The 26,477-nt window shown below is 38.8% G+C and overlaps 3 protein-coding genes across 3 annotated transcripts in view; all 3 read right to left on the reverse strand.

The window, feature by feature from the left end:
• Positions 1 to 1,318, reverse strand: part of ZC2HC1B (zinc finger C2HC-type containing 1B) — a gene marked incomplete at its 5' end in the record, with an annotated part of 33,230 nt that extends 31,912 nt beyond the window's left edge. The window contains 1 exon segment of the mRNA XM_082633211.1: positions 1,223 to 1,318. Coding sequence (XP_082489337.1) covers positions 1,223 to 1,318 — 96 coding nt within the window.
• LTV1 (LTV1 ribosome biogenesis factor) lies at positions 635 to 14,477 on the reverse strand. The gene is made up of 11 exons (XM_082634238.1): positions 14,313 to 14,477; positions 13,180 to 13,311; positions 11,836 to 12,009; positions 7,902 to 7,989; positions 6,252 to 6,393; positions 5,631 to 5,886; positions 3,407 to 3,534; positions 2,346 to 2,485; positions 2,007 to 2,059; positions 1,614 to 1,814; positions 635 to 1,488 (listed from the first exon to the last, which is right to left on the reverse strand). Exons 1-11 carry the CDS (start codon positions 14,313 to 14,315, stop codon positions 1,378 to 1,380), a joined length of 1,428 nt encoding a protein of 475 aa, XP_082490364.1. The 5' UTR covers positions 14,316 to 14,477; the 3' UTR covers positions 635 to 1,377.
• Positions 14,478 to 18,627: 4,150 nt separating this feature from the next.
• PHACTR2 (phosphatase and actin regulator 2) overlaps positions 18,628 to 26,477 on the reverse strand; it is a gene marked incomplete at both ends in the record, with an annotated part of 271,583 nt that continues 263,733 nt past the window's right edge. Inside the window, one exon of the mRNA XM_082634241.1 lies at positions 18,628 to 25,417. Within this exon, the coding sequence (XP_082490367.1) occupies positions 25,402 to 25,417 (16 nt within the window). The remainder of the gene's footprint in view (positions 25,418 to 26,477) is intronic.

Below are 26,477 nucleotides of genomic sequence, written 5' to 3' on the forward strand. Positions count from 1 at the left end.
ATGAGATGGCTACCAAAATAAATGGTCAACCTCTTCAGGATTTAGTACATTCCTGATACTGACATAAACCATCATCTGGCCCTTTGCTGCTGCAGGTTGGCATTTAAATACACGCTCTCCAGTATTCTACTTCTGTAATGACAAGCTCTTCAGCCAAGTTTTTTCTATCAGTGTTGGTAGAGTACCTAATGCTACTGTTTTTCACAACTCTTTTAAAAATTCTACAATGATTAGATTTAGAACCGATAACGTACAGAACAAGATAACACCTCCCAGCTGAGGAAAAGCCATAATCAAATTATAGATGAAGACACTTTCTAATAACTTAGATATCAAATGCAGCTCACCTGTTAAGAATGGTTCTGCCTCAGCCATTCTGTACCCAACTCAGACCAACAGTGTCCACAGATTTTTTTTTTTTTCAGAACAGTCCAGATAACAACATATTAGTCATGGACACATGAACATGGGTCACTAACAACTTGTCTGTTCCAAGAAAGTCACAGTTTACCAAATAATTAACAATTGTGAGGTGTCATTGCTTGAACCTTGAAAAAGTTGAGAAGTTAAAAAATCTCATCAAAAAACAGGGAAAATTTTCAACTATGTATTTTAATCAAGTATGAATGGTTCCAAGCATTAAATAACGTTGAAAAGACGAGCTTTCTAGTTTAAACTGAAGTCAATATTTCTGATGTGAGCCAGGTACTCACTGAAGCCAAGGAAGTTTTCTTGATTGCTTCTTCTATTCTGTTTCCTGTCTTCACTCTTCCTAAATTCCAAAAACAAGTCAGCCAGTAACTGAGTCCCAATAACCTCAATATTGTTTTACCATCCTTTTGAAATAACCCTTTGCATACAGCAAGGGGAAACTTAGATTCCTACCAGTGGAACCTTCTCAGGGAAGCTCTTCTTGCCACTATTTCAAATGAGTTCTTAACTGGGTTACTTTTCTACATACAGGAAATCAAACCACTTAAGTACTGAAAAGGAGTGGAGAGATTTCAAAGAAATATTTGAGAACATCTGCAAAAGGCAACTGGAACAACCACACAAATAAATGAAGAACAAATCAATTCCATTTAAGTTATGAAGACATTTTCCTTTAATTTATCCAAACATTTCATGTTCATGAAGTCATTTATTTAAGCAAATTTAAGCCTATAATATTAAATTTTAAAATATTACAATATTTACAAGACAGATGGCAGAGAAAACTTACTGGTATAAACACAAATATTGTACTGTTTTCTTTTGAATACCTGCCAGTAAAAATTGCAGAGCGAACAGTTTTATCTCTTTGAAGATCCTCGTTCATTACTGTACATAACAAAGAGCCCGTAATGGGGAATGCACCTTATCTGAAATGTTCCACTGTCATAGTTTTAGACCCTCAACATTCTTCTTCAAGTTCAGCAGCTCTCTTTCCTGCCTTCTTTTCTCCAGTGTGAAGGCTAATTTGTTAGCTTTCTTCTCCACTCTCCGTTCCTGTGCAAGAATATGCTGTTATTCAGATCTTCACACTGATGCAGACTGACTTTACAGAAGAAAATTCCCGTGACCACCCCCACCCCAGCTCTTTCTAAATCTCACATATGAAAAAATTACTTTACCTTGCGCTCTTCTTTTACAGCTTGCTTTCTTGCTCTTTTATCTTCTTTGCTTTCATTTTTAGAACGTGGTTGGGTTGATACCTTAGGCAGATCACTGTCATTAATCATCTGCATTCGTTCAACTTGCTTTGCTGTGAGTCCTTTCTTAGGTAAGACATTGAGAGGTATTCCTGTTTTAGAAGATAGTCGGATTTGTTTGGGCTGAAAGAAAGATCAAATGGCATTGTGTTTTTTTCTACTCCTATTAAAAAACAGCTCACTAATGGCACATTTTTGTTGCTTTTTATAATGGTGTTGCAAGCCACAAAGGAGCTACTGTGAGAAAATAATTTTGTACATTCCATTTCCTGCACTGCATACTTCAAATAGCTCAGGACACTAGGACTTACTTACCTTTGGTTGATACTTGATAAGTTGTGGATGGTTATATAAATTTGAGTATGTACCTTAAAAAAACACACACACACAAAAATCATGTATCAATAAGTATACTTTCAGTTCAGCCAAACATTACTGAGTTCCTCCTATACTCCTGACTTTAGTGTTTTCAATAGTTCAAAATAATGGAGTCTCTCTTATGTTTTTAAATGTTTCAATTACAACTCAATAATCGAAATATTATTTTTCAAAATCATTTTCACAAATATGTACTTTTCCAAAAAAGTTGATGTACCCAATACTTTAAAATTACTATTATACTTTTAGCAGTAAAATGGACACTAAGATACTTACTACAAATAGATTCACAATCCCACTTCTCCTTGGCTTCTTCAAGAACTACAGTAACAATCTCTTCCTCCTCAGACCCACTGAGCTCATTCACTGGCAGGTCCTGATCCTCGAAGGGTTCAAGAGTATTCAGTTTTACACAACTTTTCGTTGAGTTTTCAAAAATGAAGATAGAGGAGGGGAAAAAAATACCACCCATTATTACACTGTTACGTTACTGAAACTGCACTTAAAGAGCTCAGGGACCTACAACATTTTTTAAAATCCACCAACTCATTTGCCCCATCTGTCACTTCCTGTCAAAATCAGCTCTACTCAGGCTTGCCTCTCCTCTACAGCAGGTTCTGGACATACATTCTGCTGATAGGAAGGAAAATTCTCTCTGTGTCTTTGCAAGGTTTTAACACATTAAACAAGATGGCATCTTTCCTATATAACATGATCTTGTTTAAAGCCTTGAAAAGCATCAGCCCATCTGCCTCTTCAAAGTATTCAAACAACTCACTCAAAGAATATAGCCCTTGTCCTGCTCTGGGATCTACATATGATAGTGATCAGGGAACATCAGACCTTTCTAGCAGATGTAAACACTTCATTAGTTTCTCTCAGAGAAATCACCTTGATGTGGATGATGATTTACCAAATATTTGGATAGAAAGTTATGCTAATCAGGCTGCAGAGACAAACTCTGATCTACTTCTCAGAACACCTTTTTCAGGAAGATGAAGAGTGTATATACTTAGAAGTCAGAATAATTCTTCAGCCAAAGAGGCTAGAAGCACCATCTCCTTCTCCAAGTGGAACATGACCTTGTACCCTAATCCTCAGTTATTCCATCATGACTCTCGGGTCAAAGCTACACAGAAAGTGGTTCTCAGTATGTTTCCACCCACTGTTATATTCAGCTTCAGAACTCTTAATAGCAAAACGTGAGCCAAAGGTTAAGGAAAACATACATTTTCTAAACATGGATCTTGACTGGGTGATTTTCTAGATTCAGCTGTGCGATTACAGACTTTATTTGAAACGAAAAAAAGGAAGTAATCAAGGAAAAGTCACCATACTTCTCTGCCTTCTCTTTATAGTAGTCATTCAAAACTTCCTCTAAGCGACTGCTGTCTACTTGAATGGAACCTTCCAATTCAGCATTATCCAGAGCTCCAATTTCATCATCATCATACTGCTCATAAAACTTGAACATAAAGAAAAAAGATAAGATGAAAAATGAATGTATTCTTTAAGACTATAGCATTTAAATGTTATTTTTACATTACTTTTACTCCTGTACAATATTTAAGCCCTAGGAGGATCACAACTACCATTTAAGTGTTAGCAGGGATTTAGCACCATAACAGTACGGTGTGGAAGACATTCTACTCAGCGCTCTAAGACTGACATCTAGTCTGAATATAGGCTGCCATTTAATATGAAAATGACCACTGACAAAACACAAAGACAACCTACAGAATGGGAGAAAACTTTTGCAAGTGATGTGACCAGTAAGGAATTAATATCCAACATATATAAACAGCTCATGTAACTCAACATCAGAAACACAAAAACCAAACAACCTGATTAAAAAATGGGCAAAAAACCTGAAGAGACATTTTTCCAAAGTGGAAAAGCAGATGGCCAACAGGCACATAAAAAGATGTTCAACATCGCTAATCATCAGGGTAACCCAAACCAAAACAATAGTGAGATATCACCTCACACCTGACAGAATGGCTATCACCAAAAAGAATTCAAATAACAAATGTTGGTGAGGATGTGGAGAAAAAGGAACCTTGTACATTGTTGGTGGGAATGTAAATTGCTGCAGGCACTGTGGAAGACAGTATGGAAGCTTCTCAAAAAACTAAAAATAGAGCTACCATATGACCCAGCAATTCTACACCAGAGTATATATCTGAAACAAAAACACTAACTTGAAAAGATATGTGCACCCCAGTGTTCATAGAAGCATTATTTATGATTGCCAAGATATGAAGTATCCATCAACAGATGAATGGATAAAGAAGATGTGGTGTGTGTATGTGCGTGTGTACACACACACACACACACACACACACACACACACACACACAATGGAATACTACTTAGCCATAAAAAAGAATAGAATTTTGCCATTTGCAAAAACATGGATGGACTTGGAGGGTATTATGCTAAGTAAAATAAGTCAGACACGGAAAGATAGATACAGTATGATATCACTTATAGGTGGAATCTAAAAAATATAACCAACTAGTGCACATAAATAAACAGAAACAGACTCACAGATATAGAGAACGAACTAGTGGCTACCAGGGGAGAGGGAAGGGAGGAGGGGCAATATAGGGGCAGGGGATTAAGAGGTACAAACTATTAGGTATAAAATAAGGATATATTGTGCAAGCACAGGGAATATAGCCAATAGTTTATAATAACTATAAATGGAATATAACCTTTAAAAATTGTGAATCACTATATTGTACACCTCTAACTTACATAATATTGTACATCAACTATACTTCAATTTTAAAAATGAAAATGAAAGGCAGTTATTCTGTTCAGCTTGGTGAACAAAATGCTAGGCAGAAATCTTTACCTCATAATATTTCACAGACATTTTCAAATTCATTGATTATGCAAGCTAGAAGACCATGTAACTAAAGAGCCTCCTGTTTATGTACAAATTTCATTCTGGTTTAGATGATGCTGACTGTATTATTCCAATGCTGTTAACTCTGCTGGGCTTTGTAAGAGAATAAGCAGGGGGTGATACAGCTCCTGAAGAGTGAGCTTATTACTAATAGTTTTCCTATTGCTTGGAGAGAAGAGGGAAATGAGCACTTAGTGAAAAGGCAGCAAAGTCAGAACCTTTATCTTAGGTTCATCTTGAGGGAATTTACTCATCATTTACTTAACAGTCTGAATCCCTGCCATATGCCAGATACCACTTTAGGCCCTGGGATGTAACAGTAAGAAAATCACTCCAAAAAAAAAAAAAAAAAAAGGAAAGAAATGGAATTTTGTTTATGCTCAGGCCAATGCTTGAGGAAGATAGCATAATCTTAGGGACTGGGATCAGAGAGGTTCAGAATCAAAATATCAGATTCTAAGAGGAAGTCATCAGTCACCTTTTGACTTATACACATTCTTTCCAGAATTAAAACTGGGGTGGTTTTACGCTCTGTTTTAATAAAAGACATAGTCTGTTTCTAATGCTGAAAGTTCTAGCTTTGGGTTCCAATGTCATAAATCGTACTAGGAACTAGTATTAAAAGGCCCCTTATTTGGAGAGTTTACCTTCTCAAATCTCTCATCATGTAGGGTCAGCTGTTCATTTCTCCTCATGACTGAGGACGTCAAAGAATACTCAGTAAAGCGACTTTTCGTTTCTTCTTCCCAGAACAAGTGATTTTCTACAGCCCCAAGAGGTTTTCTAGGGGAAGACATATCCTCATCTGATGAGCCTGCAGGGTCATATTTATCATCATCACTACCTCGTTCCTTCTCATCATCCACATCTTCCCACTCACTGTCATCTTCAGCCTCAGATTTCCTAAAGTCAGAGCCATAAATTAAATGTCAAAACAACTTGAAAAACAACAGAACCAAATGACTTTGCACAAGTAAAATTTGAGGGTATTTCAGAGGCAGGATTCTTGTTTAGGCAGGAACAGCTGTGCTGCTTGACCCATCTGGTTTGGCTGGAAAAGTAATGAACTAGCAATCAAGCAACTTGGACTTTAGCCCCATCTATCGATGGTCTGTAAAGACCTCAAGTCTCACATTTTCTCTTCTAAAATCAGAAGTCTCAGATTAAATGCTCTTGAAGGCCTCTTCCAGCCATAACATCTAATGGTTACTATCCTATAGAAGAAGCAACAGTCAAGTCATTCCTGCTTCAAAACCAACCACACATACTGTATCTCCATTCCCTCTTCCTCATCTGTTGGCTTATTGGCCTGAAGAATAAAATCATCTTCAAGTAGATTATCCGGATTATCAAAATCAAAATCATCATCAAGAGCCGCGACAATGTCAGGATCAAAATCCAGCCGAGGTCCTAGAAGGAAAACAAAAATTGAGCAATAATTTCCAAGAAAGCATGATTCCTTCACTTAACATAATCTGAGTAGCTATTATATGCCAGACTCTGCCTATGTATTGAGGATAAAACAATGATTAAAAACTTTAAAAAGTTCAGTTCAGGAATAGACATAGAGATAGAGAACTCCAAGAAAATTTAAAAAAGAAAAAAATCCCTCTGGTTTCAATACTCACTAGTAAAAACTTTCATTATAGATCTACAGCATTAAGCTGTGTCTATTTAGCAAAATCCAAAGCTTTTACCCACAGAAAAACTGGGCTTTAAATTCATCTGTTAGAAGTAACTCTCACCTGCTAGAAGAAATAAATTTAGTATTTGTAGCCTGTGAAACTCTGTCTTTTCAGACCATGAGATTTTTAAAAATCTCAACCTGTTTCTTCAGCTGTTTTCTTCTATATGAATCAATAAAAATACTACAGAGTCCTAGAAAAACTTTCAAGTTCAAACCTGTAAACTGACATGGCTTCCATCACCCTTCCCAAAATGGCCACGGTCTGACTCTGCAGCCTCATTTCATATTAATCTTCGCCCTTCACTCCAGGCATGCTAAAAGGTGTGCAGGTCCCTGTATCTGTGTTCTCTTGCTTTTGCACAGTTTCCTGTGTCTGGAATACCCTCTCCTCCCCACCCCACTCTCCTACATTCACCTGCCTAAGGTCTACCTGAGAAATCAACCTTGCCTCGTGTCCTCTAGGACACCTTGCCCAACTCCCCCAGGCTGGGTTTGGTGCCTCACCACTGTTTATTCATTTGCAGTATAACTGTAATTTCCCATTTATTGTCGATCTTTCCCAACTGACGGTAAATCCCTTGAGGTCAGGGATTATGCTTTTATTCTGATTTAACCCAAACATGGTCATAGTGGCAATTCAGAAATCTGTAGAATGAATTAATGAATGAATGCCACATGGCAAATGTTAGTCAACAGCTAAGGTAATTTAGCAGGAAATATCAAACACCACTTCTGTGGACTTCTGTGTTTGTTCTAAAATACAGTATTGGTACTGCAAAAAAACAAACATTATAATTTTTGGTGTATCTGGAACAGACGGTAAAATGGACTTCTATAAAATACTTCTACACTCTTGGGAGAAACTCTGAAAGCTAACAGATTAAGTATTTTTAAGATCGCACTATATGAATGTAAGGCTTATTGAATATCACTGTTTCCTTGGTAAGAGGTTAGGCTAGGCCAAAATTCCCCTACTAGATCACCGAAAATAATTTTCCCACTTTCCTCTCCAAATAGGAACTTTAGAGACGAAGAATTTGATGGCAATAAAAGAAAAGGACGAAGATCACAGTCATCCCTTCCTAATTTAATGATCTCTAATCTGAATTCAAACACATCTCAATTCTTTAAGCTCTTTACCGGGGACAGAAAAACCCTATATCACTACTATACGTTTCTTTTTGTAAAACACAGCTCTATCCACTTGAAAAGTTGAAGAAATTATACACACCTGAAACAGGAGCTGCTTTATTTAACAATCCAACATCTTCTTCAAACTCTGATGCAAACACTGAGGAAGGCAATTTAATTCCAGTGGTCTTCAAAAAGAAGTTACACAATGGTTAGGTTTATTTAGCAATACTTTTGAACTATGGAGAGTTGAAATGCCCCCCCAAAATTCATGTCCACCCAGGAGTTCAGAACGTGACGTTATTTGGAAACAGATTCCTTACAGATGTAACCAGTTAAGATGAGGTATACTGGGCGATGGGGGGGCCTAATCCACTGACCGTTGTGTCCTTGTAAGGAAGCCATGTGAAGACAAGACACACGGGGAGAATGCATGGAGGCACACCAGAGCACTGCACCCACAAGCCACGGAAAACTGAGGACTGCTGGTAACCACCAGAAGCTAGGAGACAGGCATGAAGAGATTCTGCCTGTGAGGCCCCGAGAAGGAATAACCCTGTTGAAAGCTTACTTTCAGACTTCTGGCCTCCAGAACTGTGACAGAATAAATTTCTGTTGTTTCAAGCCACCCAGTGGTAATTTGTGGTAACTTGTTACAGCAATCCTACTAATACAACTACATTCTGCATTGTCTCTCACTTGTGCTCCAGTTACATACTTTAAACATGTATATTCCATCATTATCTCAAAAGCAACCTCCCTGACATACTTCACAAAGCTTTCTCCAGTATTTTATCCCACTTAATCCTTACAACCCTGTGAATTATCAGCATGTTTCAGTGAAACACAAGCTAAGAAAGGTTAAGTGGCATGCCTGCCTGAGACTAGTTAAGTGGGGTTTTGAGATTCAATTCCAGGTCTCATAACTCCACTCTCCTCAAATTTCAAAACAAAATTAATCTTTTCCTATTTAAACCAGAGATAACGTCCTAATCTCTAGTACTGGCACAGCTTTTCTCCAAATTGGCTGCTTAAATCCTAGGATGGTCGTAAATCATTTCTAACCACCCATCCCTTTGAACTCTCTTGTATACAGTTACTTCACACCTGTCTTCTGGGCACCATCTTACTCATGGTTAACCAGGACACAGATGACCACAGCTGCTGCTTAGTCTACATCTAGTCCAATCTTCATATTACTGCCAGGTTAAAACTCCTTAAAATTTTTAACTTTTAACAGGTTTTTTCACTCCTGATTTTCAAGGCACTATAAACTCAAGGTCTACTCTATGTACCCTGTTACTCTATAATGCAACCTCCATGTAAACCAAGTCCAGTTCCTCACATCATGGAGTATTTCAAAGTAACTTATGGAGCACACAGGTGCTGGACATGATGACCCACAATACTACCTCATGTCCCTTCTTTCTGACTGGAACGGTCCTTCTTCTCTCTTTAATAGAACCCACCCATTTTTTTTCTTTTTTTTTTTGGCTGCACCGAACAGCTTGTGGGATCTTAGTTCCCCCACCAGGGATCAAACTTGGGTCCATGGCAGTGAAAGCCCTAGTCTTAACCACTGGACCGCCAGGGAATTCCCAAAGCCACCCTTTTAGGGACCAGCTCAGTTCCCTCCTTCACCATGAAGCCCTTCTTGATTACTGTTCTGAACTTTCCTTCATGTGAACTCCCCTCATTCTGCAAACCATCCAATCTACTTCAACACGTGCTGGCACGTACTTTCTGACCGGTCCTTATGCTTTCGTTCCATCCCTACAACCACTTAGTCAATAATGTGAGCGTCAGCACTAGGTGTTCTGGCTATGGACCTGCCCACCATCCCGTCCTCAGTCTAGCAGCAGGCAGGAAGCTGAGGCACTCATTCTCACTGGCTCACAGACAGAGCCTGCTGAAATGGAAGCCTCTGAGGAGCATGAGTGCATACCTAGTAAGCTGTTATGGCTTCCAGAGTTTTTCGGTGGCGTAAACATGGACAAAGATCTGGCTTTCTGCTGTAGAATCCTATTTTAAAAAAGCTTTACTGAGATATAGTTCACATACTACACAATCCAGCCACTTTAAGTGCACAATTTAATCATTTTTGGTGCATATTACATTAATTTTTTAAAAAACTGTGGTAGAATATATTTACGATGCTCTTTTTGATTATCTATCCTTGGAAACTGGGGTTGGAAAAAAAGGGAGGATGAGCTTGTGCTTAATGAATTACCTTTGGAGATATTTTTCAAATCGTGAAAAACAGTCAAAGAATCATATACATAATTAAAGTGTAGATAGTGATTACATTTTTTAAAAACGGGAACTGTAATTTTTTTGTGATTTCAGTGGTTCTGAGCTACATGAGGTTTGCCCAACTGCTTTCCACTGTGGCAGCACCCGCTTTCCTTCAAGTGAAAATCAGGGCTAATCAAGCACTACTAATTCTCCACTATCTTTCTGCACTGCTTTTGTTTTTAGGGCATATTCAGTATTGCTGGTTTACTCAATTTTGGTGCTTTGTTACAAATTAAAGTTGAAGAAACACATGGGACTTATCCATATTTTTGCATCACGCTACAGAAAACCAATGGCACTTGTTTTCAAACATAATTCACTCGTCCTTATAAACATCACTGAGGTGTCCAGTAAAGAGTCTTATTCTGGGGAATTCCCTGGTGATCCAGTGGTTAGGACTCTGCACTTCCACTGCAGGGGGCATGGGTTCGATCCCTGGTCGGGGAACTAAGATCCCATATGCCATGCCGCACGCGGCATAGCAAAAAGAAAAAGAAAGAGTCTTACTCTGTTAGAAAAGCCAATTCGATAGTGGTTACTTTTACCCAAAATGAATTAAGAATTAAAAACTAATCTTTTACTGGCCAACACAATTCAGCCAGAAGAATGTTAGGACTTTATTAAAACTTTTCTTACTACGTAAGATAAAGACGTTAAGTCACTACTGGACCACCTCCCCTCCCTCAGTGGGTCGTACAAGGAAATGAGTCAATAAGATACATATCCTATGACTGATACAATAGCCTTGGGGAAGAAGGTGTAGAGAAGTAGCTTCTGTTAAAGATGTGGCAGTGGGGTGTGAGGCCTCACGAGAGCTATGACCTAGTGAGTGAATGAACAGGTGTAGTTATTACCTCTTTTTTGGTATGATACCCTGAAACCTAACCCTTCTGACTTTCCTTAAGCAACAAGTATGGACTGGAGGGGTTATGATCACATCTTCCCCAAGGAAAATAATGTCTAGACCATGATAGGACTGGAGAATGAGAAGCAGGGGAAATTGGTGCCCTTTGTATCTCTTCTTTTTGTCAATAAACACAGTACATTAGTATCTTTTTTTTTTTTAAGTGCCAAGTGATATAAAAGTTTCACAGGGAAATTTACTCTATACTAAATTAAAAATGAGATAACAAAGGTATGCAACATGGGCATCCTTAACATAAGCAGGGAGAACAGAACTTAAATTAGGAGCACTCATTTCATATAAACATGTGCTCTCATACGTACTTAAAAGATAAAGTATTAAAGTGGACTGCATTTTTGTTAAGAGCAACAGAAACTTCATTACAATCTATTGCCTCCATTCTCTCTTACGGTTAGCCTGCAGCTTCTACAAGCGTTAAAGATCTGAACATTCTATGAAAGTTCCACAAAAGTTAAGTCTATCTTAGAGCAGTTTAAGATGCTGAAACAGTTAAGCTGTTTACATACAGCACATCAGCAGCTTTTCTTCTACTGAAGAGTACTACCTAGCATGACCATAACTACTGATCAAAAGTTCCAACCTTGTCAAAAACGGTTACTTTCAACAACCCAAGAACAGGAGACCTGCTCCCTCCTGACGGTACGTATGTGCATACACATATACAATTTTAAGCGAAGGCACGGCTTATCTTTGTGCTCTTCACACTGACACCATTTCTTGCCCCAAACAGTTATCTTGATTTAAAAAATGGTAGTTCTTCACTCATGGCTCCTCACACACTCTCTCTCACATTTAAATTGCTAAAAAGCCTTACTGCAGGTGCTAAAGGTTCTCCTTTCTCATCTTCCCCGTAAGGTACACCAAAGGTATTTGTGGGAATGAGCTCTGAGGGCCCAGACGGTTCCTTCAGGTGCTGCAGGTAGTCATAATCATCATCAAAGAACACTCCATACTTCCTCTGTTCTGCTCGCCTTTCTTCCTCTTTTATCTAGGATAATAAACAAAATGGAATAAGTACCTGTTCCAAGGATAAGGCTCAGGAACCTTCCAATGAGCACAGCTTTCAGAACAGGGGACAAATGGCCCATGAACATTTTGGGTGATAGGAATGAGACAAAGAATTCTTGACCAACTCGGGAAACACAAAATGCCACATAAAATTAAAATGGAATAAAAAAAATTCCTCCTTCCACTAGACATTTCTGGGCAACAATTTAAGCCAAGAAACACACACACACACACACACTTTGTTTTATCATGTATGTGGAGGATTAGAAGACTAAGGGGCACTGAAAGGTAAGTACAATTTCTTGTATTTATATGCAAAGAAACTTCTCAATGCACAATACCCACGGGCTTTACTAAAAAGCTACATATGCCAGTGTTCCCCAACACTTCCTTTCACATTACCCACACTTAACAAGTATACTCTGACTGATAATTACCAAATCAACCTCTTAAAGGCTCCCTGGTATTTTCTAAAGCTAATTCATGAGTTTTATATTTCATGAGATGACCAAGAGGCAAAATGCAGTCTGTGGTTACGAAACGCCAAGATCTTATGGAAAGCAGAGACTAAGCATACGGTTGTGCCCTAAATAACACCATGCAGCCTTGTTGCTGATGGTTTAGTAAATATTTTCCACTACTCTACAAGACAGCTCATTTAAACATCTCCAATAAAGATAAATTATCCATCAAAATAAATATGCACAATGTAAAAATGAACATATTGGGCTTCCCTGGTGGCGCAGTGGTTGGGAATCTGCCTGCCAATGCAGGGGACACGGGTTCGAGCCCTGGTCCAGGAAGATCCCACATGCTGCGGAGCAACTAAGCCTGTGTGCCACAACTACTGAGGCCCGCGTGCCTAGAGCCCGTGCTCTGCAACAAAAGAGGCCACCACAACGAGAAGCCCGTGCGCTCCAACGAGGAGTAGCCCCCGCTGGCCGCAACTAGAGAAAGCCCGCGTGCAGCAATGAAGACCCAACGTAGCCAAAAAAAATAAAAAATAAAAAATGTATTTACTGACAATTAAGTCACAGATTTTGTTTTCCAGAAGATCACAGTTATCTGAAAATAGCAGTTGGCTAACATAATTTATTAAAAACTATCAACAGTCTACCTACAAACTTATTAGCTATAGAACAGGACCCACTTTCTGTGTAGGCAACAGAACCCTCTGGGGTGCAGTCTCATCTGCTGCTAAAGGATCTCGTTGGCTCCGGTGGACCAGGTGAAAAGACACAGCCTTCTTCTTCTCTATAAAGGGCTTTTTCTTCCTGTGAGGCTTCAAAGAAACACAATCAGAATAATAAAATAAATCAGAACAACAACACCGAAACAGTGAATAGTATCATAGTCCACATAGGCATCTTCAGTAAGTTATGTTATGATCAACAGATTTTTAAAACCTGCACTTCCAGGGCAAGAAACATCAACTATGTTCAATACAATGTATACTACCTTCCTTCAACAGACGTTTGTTGGCACCTACTCTGTGCCAGACCTTGTTGTAAGCACTGGAATAGGTAAGCAATAGGTAAGTCAAAGTTCCTGCTCTTCGCAAGCAAATCATCAAGAACATGATTTCAGGTAAAGACAATAAAAACAAAACACAGCGATGTGCAAATAACTCAAGAATTCCTTTAGAATGAGTGCTCAGAGAAGGTCCCTGACAGTCTAAACCAGAATGACAGGAGCCTGCCACAGGAAAATCTGAGGAAGACAGTTCCTGTACCAACTATTAAACAAAACCATGACACAACAGCTGAAGTTTAATAAGACTCATCATCCTTCTGCGTTTTTATTTCACTACACAACCTTAACTTTCTGAACTGAGAAAACATCATTCCAGTTGAGTAAGCCGCCTTGCTTCGGGCCCAAACTTAGACCCTCCTTTTCCCCAGAGCAAATAGATGGGGCAGACACCTGCCATTCCAATGGCTGGAGAGACTAGCAACTCCCTCTCTGCTCGACCCCATGAAGCACTGGGTGGCGCGTTTGTTTGCCATATCACAGGTTTTTAGGCCTCTCGGGACGGGGGGGTGGTAAAGGGTAGGCCATTCTCTTCTGTCTACTCCCCAAGAACGCTTGGCCGCGGGAGACCCACTCTAAACTGCAAACCATGCCCGGGGTGGTGAGGGTAACCCAAACCGGGGCACCGGTCCACAAGCCGCCTGTCTTCACCTTCAGACCAGCCCTCCCAGTTCCAGGCCGCAGTAGCCACTGGCGCCAGAGGAACCCGGTCTCTGCCAAACCAGAGCGCCCGAGAAAGCGAGGCTTACTCACCATGCTTACAGCCGCGCGGCGCTCACCCCAAAGAGGGGCGACGGCTCTCTCCTAGTCGGACGGAAGGTGACACGGTACCTCCCGGACGCCACTGAGGACCAGCTCACAGCCGCATCTTTACGCCGCTCCACACGTGCTGCCCCGGGAACCGGCCGGGAAGTCACGCAGCAAGCCGTGAAAACGGACCAATCGCCGAAAGGCTGAAGGGTCACGACCGGAAGTTACGCAAAGCTCACGCCGTCTCAAGGATCGCGAGAAGCTATTGGCAGGTGGGGCTGCTCAACCCCGAGGGGGCGGGGCTTTTCTGGCCAAAATTAAATCAGCTGCGGAAGCGAGTTGTGGGCGTCTGTGCTGCGATGAGGCGAGAAATGGGGTCTCGGTGTTTGTGGGCGAACTTGCTTTTATAGCGCCCTCTACCGAGAACAGAAGCCACGAATCTAGCATCCCCATTGACAGTTGTATTCCTTGCCTATTCCCAACCGTAAACAAACAAAAAAAACCACACAAATAAACTGTGTACACAGAAGGAAGGTGGGCACCCTCCCGGGTCACCGAGGTTTCAGGTTCCCTCTCCTTTGGCCGGGCGCGGAGCTGGTTGCCTTAGCAACGGAGGATCCTAGGGCCTTGCTATTCTAGGCTGCACCAGGCTTAATCAGGTCTTTATTTTCCTTTTAACGAACTGCGTTCAAACATCCAGTTAACAACACCCCCCCCAGACTCTGTTGACAGTAGAGGCATTTGGACTAATAAAATATATTCAGAATCTCTTTGGTGTTTGCATACCTTATCTTGGAAGGTGGAAACTAATGCTTATTCTTTTTCACGCCATTCCTCAAACGTTTGAAAGTAGTTTAAGCAAATAGGCTATAAGCACACCTGCTTAGGATTTCAGGTAGGTGCTGGCGCGCTCTCATAGCTTTTCCTGGGCAAAAGAGGATAGTAATGCATTCAAAGTTCTATCAGCAGACCTTTCCTCAAATTTCTATTTCCCCTTCCCAATTTCTGGTCTTTCCAAAGTCTGAGTTATCTTGAATTGTGTATTTATGTCCTACCTATTATTACTATAAAATCTATAGAATATTTATAGTTTTATTACAGTAAAAATTATAGAAACAATTTAGGACCACAGAACTTGTGTTGGGATAATGCTTTGTAACAGGGATAATATTGATACATAACACTCCTATGTGCTACACATTCATTATAATTAAGCTTCATGAGTGCAGGTTTTGTTTTGTTTTGATCTGTTTTATTTACTACTGTATCTATTTTCAGGACCTAGAATAGTGCCTGGCATATATACTCAATAAATATTTGTTTAAATGAAGTAACATTCTGGCACTTTACTTGAATTATCTCAGGTCTTCCTGACACTAAATCTGAGGCATAAGAAAGGTCAGAATTGGATGGGTTTGCTTGTCTAAAAAAATGCATCATTTTCCATTGAAGCACAAATTTCCCCCTACAATATTGAATGATAACAGTAGCATGCTAGGTATACTAGCTGAAATTGGTTTCTGGCCTTTGTTTCACTCTTACTGTGTAACCTGGGACAAGTGAACTTCAGTTTGCTGACCTGAATGTAAAACGGGAATGATAATATTATTAACACTTACCACATAGTATTGTTGTCGATTTAAATGAGAAACTACACGTGAAATGCCTGGACCTGTGCCTGGCTTGTGATCAGCATTCAATGAAGGTGAGCAATCGGTTTCTTTCCAGCTTAGTGTAGTTACTCACTTAATGTCATTGTTGCCTTAGAATGGCCAGCTCCTGAAACTAGGGCCTTCACCACCTGGGATCTGTCAGCAAACACGTGCTTTGGCCTCACATCACGTTCACATCATGGCTCTCTGTTAGCTTGCATCTTGACCCAAACTGTCAGCTTCCTGGAATCCTAATCCTTTTGATTTCCCTTAATTTCTGGTACCTTTTGGGTCACTTATATTACACACATAGACTCTTTTACTTGCTTCTAGTCCCTAGCAATTTTACGTTCTTTAAAATTCTTTTTAACTGCACATCCTCTTGATATTGCTTGGCTTTCTGCTGCCTCCTGTTCTTAAGAGTCCCAAGTTACATACACTTCATTGGTGAATACACTTTGGAAATATTGATCCCAATTAATTTTCCTTACTGTGCTAATTATAAAATGAATTTTGAGTTTTCTTTGGTATGTTTCGGTTGTGTTCAAAGCACTCAGATGATGGGTAAATGAAATGATTTTACAATCTTGGAGATAGTCAGGTGATGAAATAGTTTATTAAAATTTCATTGTAGTAATCTCTTCATAGTCTTAACTTACATTGTCTATGGGGGTATTTTTATCCTTTTCCACAGATTCTATGTGCTGATGATTCTTAACTTCCTCTCTATAGCCCAGACCTTTTTCCTGACTTTCAGAGTCATATATACAACTGTATGTCTATCCGCATATAGCTGTAGTTGCTAACTTTTCATAATTAGATAAATACCCTAGGGAGGAGAGACCTGGCATTTTCAGTGCTTGTTGACCTAAGGATGTGTTCCTGGATGAACTTTTAACCTTGGGTGGCCCAAGTCAGACAATCTGGAGTAGGGAGTACTCAACATAGGAAAGAATTTGCCCTTAATTGTTCTTGCAGGTATACTCAGCAGTTCAAATTTAAGCTATAAATGATCTTTTCCCACAGTCAGTTGAAGTTTGTTACTTCTTTAGCTCAGTCCCTGATTCCTGAGTCTTCTCCAACCTTTCTTAATCTTAATCTCTTTCTTAATCTTGCTACCACATTATTATTCCTAAAAGACAACTCTCATATTATTCCTATTCAGAATTTTCCAATGAGTTCCCACTGCCTACTCAATACCTCCCAGGTGCTTTAATGTAGCCCTCGATATCTTCTGTAGTTTCACCATAGACCACAGTTCCACATTACTTTCCTTTTAGTCCTCACTCAAATTGAATGAAACCAATTTTTCCCCAAATACAGTGTGTACTTTTCCAACATTACAACTTTGCCTACATCATTCCCTCCAACCAGAGGGAATGATGTAATCTGGTATCTAGAAATGGTACCACTTTTAGCAAAAGAGCAAGAAAACCTTTACACAACTGTTACATTCTTTTTTTTTTTTTTTTTTTTTTTTTTTGCGGTATGCGGGCCTCTCACTGTTGTGGCCTCTCCCGTTACGGAGCACAGGCTCCGGACGCGCAGGCTCAGCGGCCATGGCTCATGGGCCCAGCCGCTCCACAGCATGTGGGATCCTCCCAGACCGGGGCACGAACCCGTGACCCCTGCATCGGCAGGCAGACTCTCAACCACTGCGCCACCAGGGAAGCCCAACTGTTACATTCTTAACCTTTCTCTAGAGCTTTATGTATTCTACTATTAGTGGCCACTTTTTACAGGACAGAGTTCAAAACTCACAAACCGAACAAGGACTTGGGTTGCCTGGACAGCAGTGCTGGTGGCAGCAACTCCATGCCACGTCTGAGTTGAGGTCCCGCAAAGAGTTTTGTCAAATTTAATAAAGTTTAATAAATCGGATGCTATCAAAGCACTGTAGAAAATGAAAAAAAATTGTCCATTACTTACCTCCATTAGGTTTTAGAAAGTAATGTTTCCATGTAGAACCTGGTTGAGTGTGAGAAAAAGTGGAAAGTAGTTGTTGAACTACTACACCTACCTTGGAGATGTACTGCTGATTTTTAAGGGCATACTTGGGGACAGTGTTCAAGCCTACTCTACTTTTTGGTCCCAATCTTCTCTCTTACAGATCTTCCCTCCAGGATAAAGGTACACAAAATTGCTTTTCAACTTTCCACTCACACTTTTGCCCTTGTCCTGGAGTTGAGGGAGGCTCATGTACAATTTGTAACCACTGCTGAAAAACATGAAAAGTATATTGCAGTTCCTTTTCTGGTCAAAATATGTTCCCAAGCTCTCTCCTTGTTTGTAATACATTAAATAGTAGGCATAATAAGGAAGTCTGTTTATTTTCTATATTAGAAGCTCTAAAGGGACTATCTTATTTTCACACATTATAATGTGAATGAAAACAGCAATAGCAAATCTCCTCAGATATAAAAAGACAGGAAGTTTTTAAAATAAACTGTAAATTGCTGTTTAAAGCAGTAATTCTTTAGACGGATATTTTAAATTAAAAGTACAAACCACGAGGACTTAAATAGAAAAAATTTTAAGTCAGGCAGAGTTGAAATTACAGGCAATTAGAAAAGCTGTCTTATTCTTGCTTTACAGGTGAGGACTCTGTGAGCTGTTAATTTAAAAATACCGAGCACTGTCTGAATACAATAGAAATTGGAACCAACTGAAGCTGGGAATTTCCCAATGATTTTATTGAGGTAACTTTTCCCAATTTTATACATATATGCATTTATATATACTTAAGAAAGCTAAACAATGTTCTAAGGCACTTGGAATTGTGCACAGCAAAGTATCCTACAATATTATACAACTACATAGAGCATAATTTTGCTTTTTAAATAACACAAACACCAATACGGAATAAAAAAGATAATACATAGTCGTTCAGGTTACAATAGTGGAATTACATATACATATGTGTGTATACTTGTAGATATTTATACCCACATACTATAATACAGTACAGGTTTAAGAACAACAACAAAAAAAGAGAAACTGTCATGTAATCAGTACACAGTTCCAGTTATGTATAGTCACAGATATTATACCTGTGTAATATGTAGGGTTAGATCACTCACTGGAAATTAGAAATCATTCAGTCTGATAACGATCACAGCTTACCAATCTTTCACTTTCACCAAAGCTTGAAATAACGAAAGAATGCATATAGTTCTTTATATAAAAGTCACTGTTACACAGAAAAAAAAAATGACTAGTTTGAGTTTTTAGTAGGTACTCAATCTGGTGAAATCGGTGCAGAATGTTTTGAACACATTGGCACATTTCTAAGCCACAGAAGAAATATTTTAAAAAATAAAAATAAAAATTAGTGCCTATATTTTAAGTGATGAAAGTGGTTTGACCCTAGATTCATTCAGGTTGTTTTTGAATGCGAGTTAGCATTGCCATGGCGATTTCTTGTGGAAGTTCTCTAAGCAATGTAATACATAGTCAAACTATAACAAAACATCCAGTAAGGGAAAAGCCCCCTAAATTGGCAAGTGACACAAATATTATTGGCATTTTAACATACCACAAAATTGACCTGAGGGTGGAGTGGCATTCTGCCTCATTTACTCCCTTCAATTTATTCTTAAAAAAAAAAAAAGTATTTCATAAGAATTCTTAAGCACCATCTAAAAATTCACAATATAATCACCTTTATTGACTGAGTTGATCTGCTTCAGAAAAGATATTTAGAAATTTTAGTATTGAAAAAAATTAGAGTGGCTAACTTAATTCGATCTGTTAGCCACAATACATCCAAATAATTTCAAGACATATTTACCATTCAGTTTTGGAGATAAAAAGTTACGAAAGGAATAAGTATGTTTATGTACTGTTAGTATAGTATAATAATGTTTCACCTAGGTAAAACTCATTTTGTGTATGATCATTGTTGAAGTATGAACAATATGCAAGCAATCCACAGCTCACCCATGTTTCCTTCATAATTTAGTATTCACAAATCTAAGAAAAGTTGAACTGCATGGCTATATTTATGCAGGTGGAATTCAAGCATGTGCATGTGGATTAAATGCTTCTTTAATAGGATAAAGAGGCAATTGTTTGGGAACTCATGGGGTGCAGCTTACCAGGTGAAATCTAATGGTGATTTTCATAGACCAAGAGTTTTGTTTATGTGGATTGTTAGCTGTCATGTTTGTGGTTAAGCCATGTAATGATCCTCATGACACTGACAAGGATTATGACCAACAGTGTAGTTCTGAGGTAAAATTGTGAGGCAAAAAAAAAAAAAAAAAAGTGTGCTTCATCTGAAATCTCCCCTTTAAGTACATACAGGGACTAACCAAGCGACTATGCCTGTCGGAACGGCCCAGGCTACCCAATAACCTCCTCCCTGAAGAACTGGTAAACTAAAGCTGCATCAGAAGGCTAGAAACAAAAGGCTAGAAAAATGATGGGGGAGGAAACCATTCAGGGCCCAAAGAAATGCAAGGGAGTCAAGATGATGTTTTGAGATAGACACTTTTTCCTGTGTCCTCAAATTGCAGTAGACAGTGGCATTTAAGGGAGGAGGTACTGCCCTCCCAGGAGGGCATCTGAACATGAGGGAGCTCTTTTTCCGTATTTACAATGGCTGGGCATACAACTGGCATTTAGGCAGCAGGGGCCTGGGAGAGTAAACATCTTGCAGTGTGTGGGACATTTCTGTACAAAAAGAATTGCCCAGCTCCAAATGCCAACAGTACCCCACTGAGAAACACTGATGGAGTGCTTTGCTCATATGCGCAGCTGTGCTAACAATGTGACAAGCTAAATGACATTTTTCTGTGCAGTAAATCCTAGCATAGCTAAAAATGACCCTTGCCTATAGGGTTGGCTTTTTGTGGGAATAGGTGCTACAGGATTCTCTCTTTTTGCCAGAGATCTTACAGCGTGTACAATAGGATTTCTTAATTTGGGATAAACCTGTCTTTGAAAAAGCATAAGTGGGCTATTTTTTCCGTTGTTTTCTAGAAATGTTAATGGTGGTTTGCATTTCCATAAAGAGCTTAAGCTTAATGATCACAGAAAGTAAGTGGAAAGTGGAAATGAGAATGGGTTGGGAGTATTCTACCCTTCTCCTACCACACTTTGATCACTGCCAAATTATTATAATGCCTCATGCAGCTCTTTGAAACTTGTGTGGCAACTATCTGCAGATGTGCTTTCTCCCAGTAAGATGGTCCTATGAATTTGATGATTACTTTTGCTGTTGCATTCCCCTCTAGGACATATTTCAGCTCCAAAAGTTCATTCTGCTTTGGCAAGTAAGACAACGTGACATACACTCAAATGCCCAAGAGTGGAAGATCAGCCAGTTCAAGTGGCCAAGGGAAAACTTTGTAAATAAATTGCATCTTAGTGGTTCCTTAGTGCTCATAACATTCTCTAACAATGTGAAGAAATTAATTATTGTCTCAAAGTATATACTTTCACTAGTAAGATTAGGCTTAATAATATGATTGGACCTAGGAATGTTTAAGCTACCATACCGATGAAATGACATAAATTGATGTATCTTGCACTAGCTTGATTCCATCTCACCTATTCTGAGAACGATTTCTCACTCTGTGTGAAATGTGCTGCTGGGACGAATTAAAGAAATAATATGACATTTTTGAAGAGCTTTCACTGTTTAAATGTGGAGATACTACTGTGTGATAGACGAGCTTGCTTTTTTCTATTGTGAATACAGTATAATTTGTGAAAGTTGTGTCTGACTCTATTAAGTATAAATACAATGCCTGTTTTTGTGTTAAAATGTGGTACGCATTAGGATATGCAATGTTAATGCAGATTTTTCTCTCTTTTAAGTGTAAGTTACTGTATTTTTTTAAAGTCCAATGCAGCACTGAATTAACTGCAGGTTGTAAAACCTGAGTTATGGGTTTTAAGGACTTATCTCTCATTTTCAATATTCGATGATTATTCAAGAGTGTATTCAATTCCTCTACTTCCTTAAAAAGATTTTCACTGACATTTTAGAACTTTCTACAAACAATATATTTACTAACATAAGAGAAAGATAAGTGATTACAATCATTATGCTAATAAAGGATATGAAAATGAAACCAGAAAGTCGGTTTTTCTGGGTAAATCAGATAGACGAGTGTGCTTTTTTCTCCATTTAAAACAGCTGTTCAAATACCCAAAATAGTTCTCTGAATATTATAGATTTCATCTAAATAATTTTAGGAATTATCATAAAGGTAAACTATATTGAATAAAAAGAAAATGCTAGACATTTCACACCGTAGGAAATTATCAGGCAGGGCTGCCAAAAATTAACACTAATCACCGGAGAAGTAGTTTTGTCAGACTAATTGGTAATGACCATGAAGATGCTGATAAAGCTAATGGCATCTTCTTACTACCTTACTGTTACTGTTCTTTTTCTCCATTTTAAAAAAGATGGAAATGGTCACTTTGGTTTTTTACAGTCTGTCTAGTTTCTTCCTGCCTGTGACCTTTCTGGAGATGGATTTGTTCTCTTCCTTAATCACATCTTAGGGACCCAGGAAAACCACTCACTTCTTCTACGTCAGCCTAATGTCGCACTTTAAATAGGAAAAACCCTGGTGTTGTATTACAACAACCCAATTCACATACACATGCATTTTTATAGAACTGTAGCTTATCGGTTGGATTGCAGAAATGCTGGCATTAGGCGGATACATAATTCTATGGAGGGTGGTCCATATCTTTGTATCCTTTTAGGGCTGCCAGGCAAGAGACCACTAGATGGGCTGCTGAGATGGATATGCAGTGTTTCTGCCTTTTAAAATTAGCTACTGGGGATATGGGGATGTATGGATACATATAGCTGATTCATTTTGTTTGTTGTACAGCAGAAACTAACACAACATGGTAAAGCAATTATAGTCCAAGAAAGATATTAAAAAAATAAATAAAATTATCTATTAAAATAGAGCTTCATTCTGCAAAATATAGCTTAGCTCATAATCCTTCCATTCTTTCCATAGCTTTTTATTTAAAGGATCATTCTAATGAAATAATTTGTGGTTCTAATTCTTAAAAATTAAACTAGTATTGGTTAATTTTTTTGACTTTTAAACTTTTCCCTAAACACGTCAATCATTAGAAGAAAAAGTATGGGTAGTTCATAAATCTGACATATCATACAAGGAAAACAATATATTGAGGGACCAGAGTTTCATTTTTGTACCGAGTGCATCTCAGTGTAGGGAATAAAAAAACTGTATCACATGTACTGCTAGTGGGAAAAAAACTGTTCCTTTTATCAACCAAATAGAGACTTTCTATGATATGTCTTGAGTGATAAAACAGTGATAAATGTCTTATATTTACCATCTTTATAGGGGCCTTGTGATTAGAAATTAAAATGATGTTCTAAGATTATAAGTATAGAAAATTAAAATAACACTACATTCCTTGGTATTTTTCCCAAGACACTAAAATGACAATAAAACAATATCATAAGGAAAAACATGGCTTCAGCAAAAAAATGGAACATAGTTAATATCTATGGCTGGATTTAAACACTATGAAATGGATAAAACTTCAGCCAGAGAAAGACACTTGGGCATGCAGAAAAAGCTTTTCAAAACAAAAATATGTCTTACTCTATCAAGGAAATGACAATAGTGTAGAATTCTAGGTTTATTTTATTAATGCATATAGCTGAGTACAGCAAGAGGTGCCAGCAACGCTGGCTACTTTTCTTAGTTATAAAGTGGTCCTGGCTTTTTGTAATAGGCTAAGTGGGACTAATTTTTTTTTTTATTTTTGAAGCAAAATCATCCAATTTTAAGTGGTTCTTTAAAATGTAAATGAATGGCAGGATCCAAATTTGTCCACCAGATTAAATGTTTGCTTTTTGGTTGAAATAGAAAATTACAGTTTTCCATATAATGCACCAGAATCATTTCAGAAAATCCTAGTCCAAACTCTGAGAATAAAATAAAGTCTATTTAGGTCTCATCTTGTTGTTATACATCTCACGTGTTTTTAATAAAAGGGGCACAAAACAATCATGAAAGAACAATGGAATGCAAGGTGGTATTTACATATGGTCATATGTACTTGGGAGCAGAAGCCATACTATGCCCATGACTCCATGGAAAACAGTAAGATGACAACAGAGGACTTCTTAATGTAAACGATATTGACTGTAGGCTCATAGGGAAACCTTCCATAACTTTAATCTCACTGATTATTTTGCACTTAAAGTCAATGCTATATTTATGGATGCAATCTGCAGACTCTTAAAATATCAAATGAGGTTCTCCTCACAACTTAGCAGAAATTTTCTGTTCTTTTAAGTCTTTGGGTGAGTATTTTTTTTAATCCATGTGCTTTATCTTTTTAATAGCAGCAATCCAACTTAATGCAGCATGGAAAATAAGTAGTTCTTTTCATTCCTATTCAGAGCTAACTGCTGGCAGAAAACTTGCATTTTGCTTCAACTTTAACTCTGGATTCAGACTTTTTAAAAAGGTGCCATGATTGTCGATATTATCTTCCTTAGGTCAAGTATGATGGTTTCAACTTTGGAGATAAGCAAGCTAGGGAAAGACCAAAAGATTTATTTCTAAAGCCTGCTACAGATTTATAGGGTCGAATAATTACATCTGACTTTATTCCCAGTCCTATAATCCTTGTGGAAGGTTGGTACATTAGATAAGGAGTATTAAAAAAAAATGTAAAGTATGTATAGCTATGCTACTTAAAGCATGTGACAAAATTTGGGTAAGCATGCTTATTAAGAGTCAGTAAAAGCCTCTTGCATTTAAGAAAAAGATACATGAAAACACTCAGACTTATTTCTGGCAACTGAATTCACTGGCACAACAAAAAAATAATGGTACGACACTGTACCAATATGATGATGAAACAAGAATATTCTTCTAGGGTCAGGTCTTTAGGAAATCCACCTTGGGTGATTAAACTCCCAAATCCCTTAATAAGTTCTCAACTACCAAAAGCCTACTTTGAAAATACCTTTATGCTTCCATTTCTTCTTTTCATTAACATAATGAAGTACTTCTCTTGCTTTCTGATTTTCAACCCCCCACCCCTCTCCAGTGCTCAGAAATTCCATTCCCCATTCTTCTTTAACTCGCACTCTTAAATGTGGCTTTCTGGCAACAGGGAACCAGCGATTGTCTTCTGCTCATCTTCTTTGATTAAAACTCTGGATGAAGAATAAGTGGTGTAACCATGGTATCCCTTACCATCAATCCACATGCTGGAGAGCAGAGTCGCTGCACTCTTCCCTTTGCTTGTGGGCCTATCCGGGCTGTATAGGTGGGGAGCACGTTCCACACGCTTCCTTCACCACAAGTTAAACGGAAACACACACATTCAAATCCCAGTGCAATATCAGGTTTTCAGGAAGAGAGGATTCCCCCAAAGATGATCAGTCTGTTTCCAAAGAGTCCCGCCCTTCATTATGGACGATGAAACCTGAAATGTGAAACAGAAACTCTGTGAGACGGGAGAGGAACACAACTCTGCATTCAGTGAAATGAATAAGTTACAGCAATGTTTATGGTCAAAGGCAGCTCTGGCATCCCCAACTGAATTACTGTTCTAAGTTACTGTCAGAACAGAATACCATTATACACGTCACGTGGGAAAGCAGAGACAGCCCCTCTACAAAAGATGCTGGTTGGGCTTCCCTGGTGGCGCAGTGGTTGAGAGTCCGCCTGCCGATGCAGGGGACGCGGGTTCGTGCCCCGGTCCGGGAAGATCCCACGTGCCGCGGAGCGGCTAGGCCCGTGAGCCATGGCCGCTGAGCCTGCGCGTCCAGAGCCTGTGCTCCGCAACAGGAGAGGCCACAACAGTGAGAGGCCCACGTACCGCAAAAAAAAAAAGGATGTTGGTTGTATCATCCGGGATAGGGAGCAATCAATACACAAAACATCACTATTCTGGAGGGTCATGTTCTGACCTACATGGAGCAGAGTGAGATGTTTCATAAAGGATTTGGTTACACCTGGTTTGTCATTATAAAAGGAAAACACCATCAAATAGTCACTATTTCATTAGTTTCAGCCTCTCATCACCTCTTGCTGATGACTCCAAATGTGTTGATACTTTCTATACCTGAATTTCCAAATGCCTACCAGGCATTTTCTTCCAAGTGTTCCACAGACAACATACTAAGCATGTGTACAGCTATACAAATTACCTTTTCTTGTGAACCTGCCTTTATACTTTCCATCTTGTTAAATGTTCTACCTTTTAAAATACTCTCAGTCTAGAAACCTAAGATTGCAACTCATTTCTCTCCTTCACCCTCCGTACCCCATTAGTCGCCAAGTCCTGCCCTGACTGCCTGTCTCTGAATTCATTTAAGCCCTCACCACCTTTTGCTGGCACTACTTTAACAGCATGCTAGCTAGCTGGCTGGCTTCATGTCCCTTCATGCGAGTTCCTGAACATTCCTTGTGATTTTGTAGCCCTCTGCTTTTGAACATACTCTTCCCTTATACTTATACTTCCCTTATACGGCAACCCCCCC

The sequence above is a fragment of the Mesoplodon mirus genome (genome assembly GCF_964341445.2).
Source record: "Mesoplodon mirus genome assembly, chromosome: 10".
Taxonomy (NCBI): domain Eukaryota; kingdom Metazoa; phylum Chordata; class Mammalia; order Artiodactyla; family Ziphiidae; genus Mesoplodon; species Mesoplodon mirus.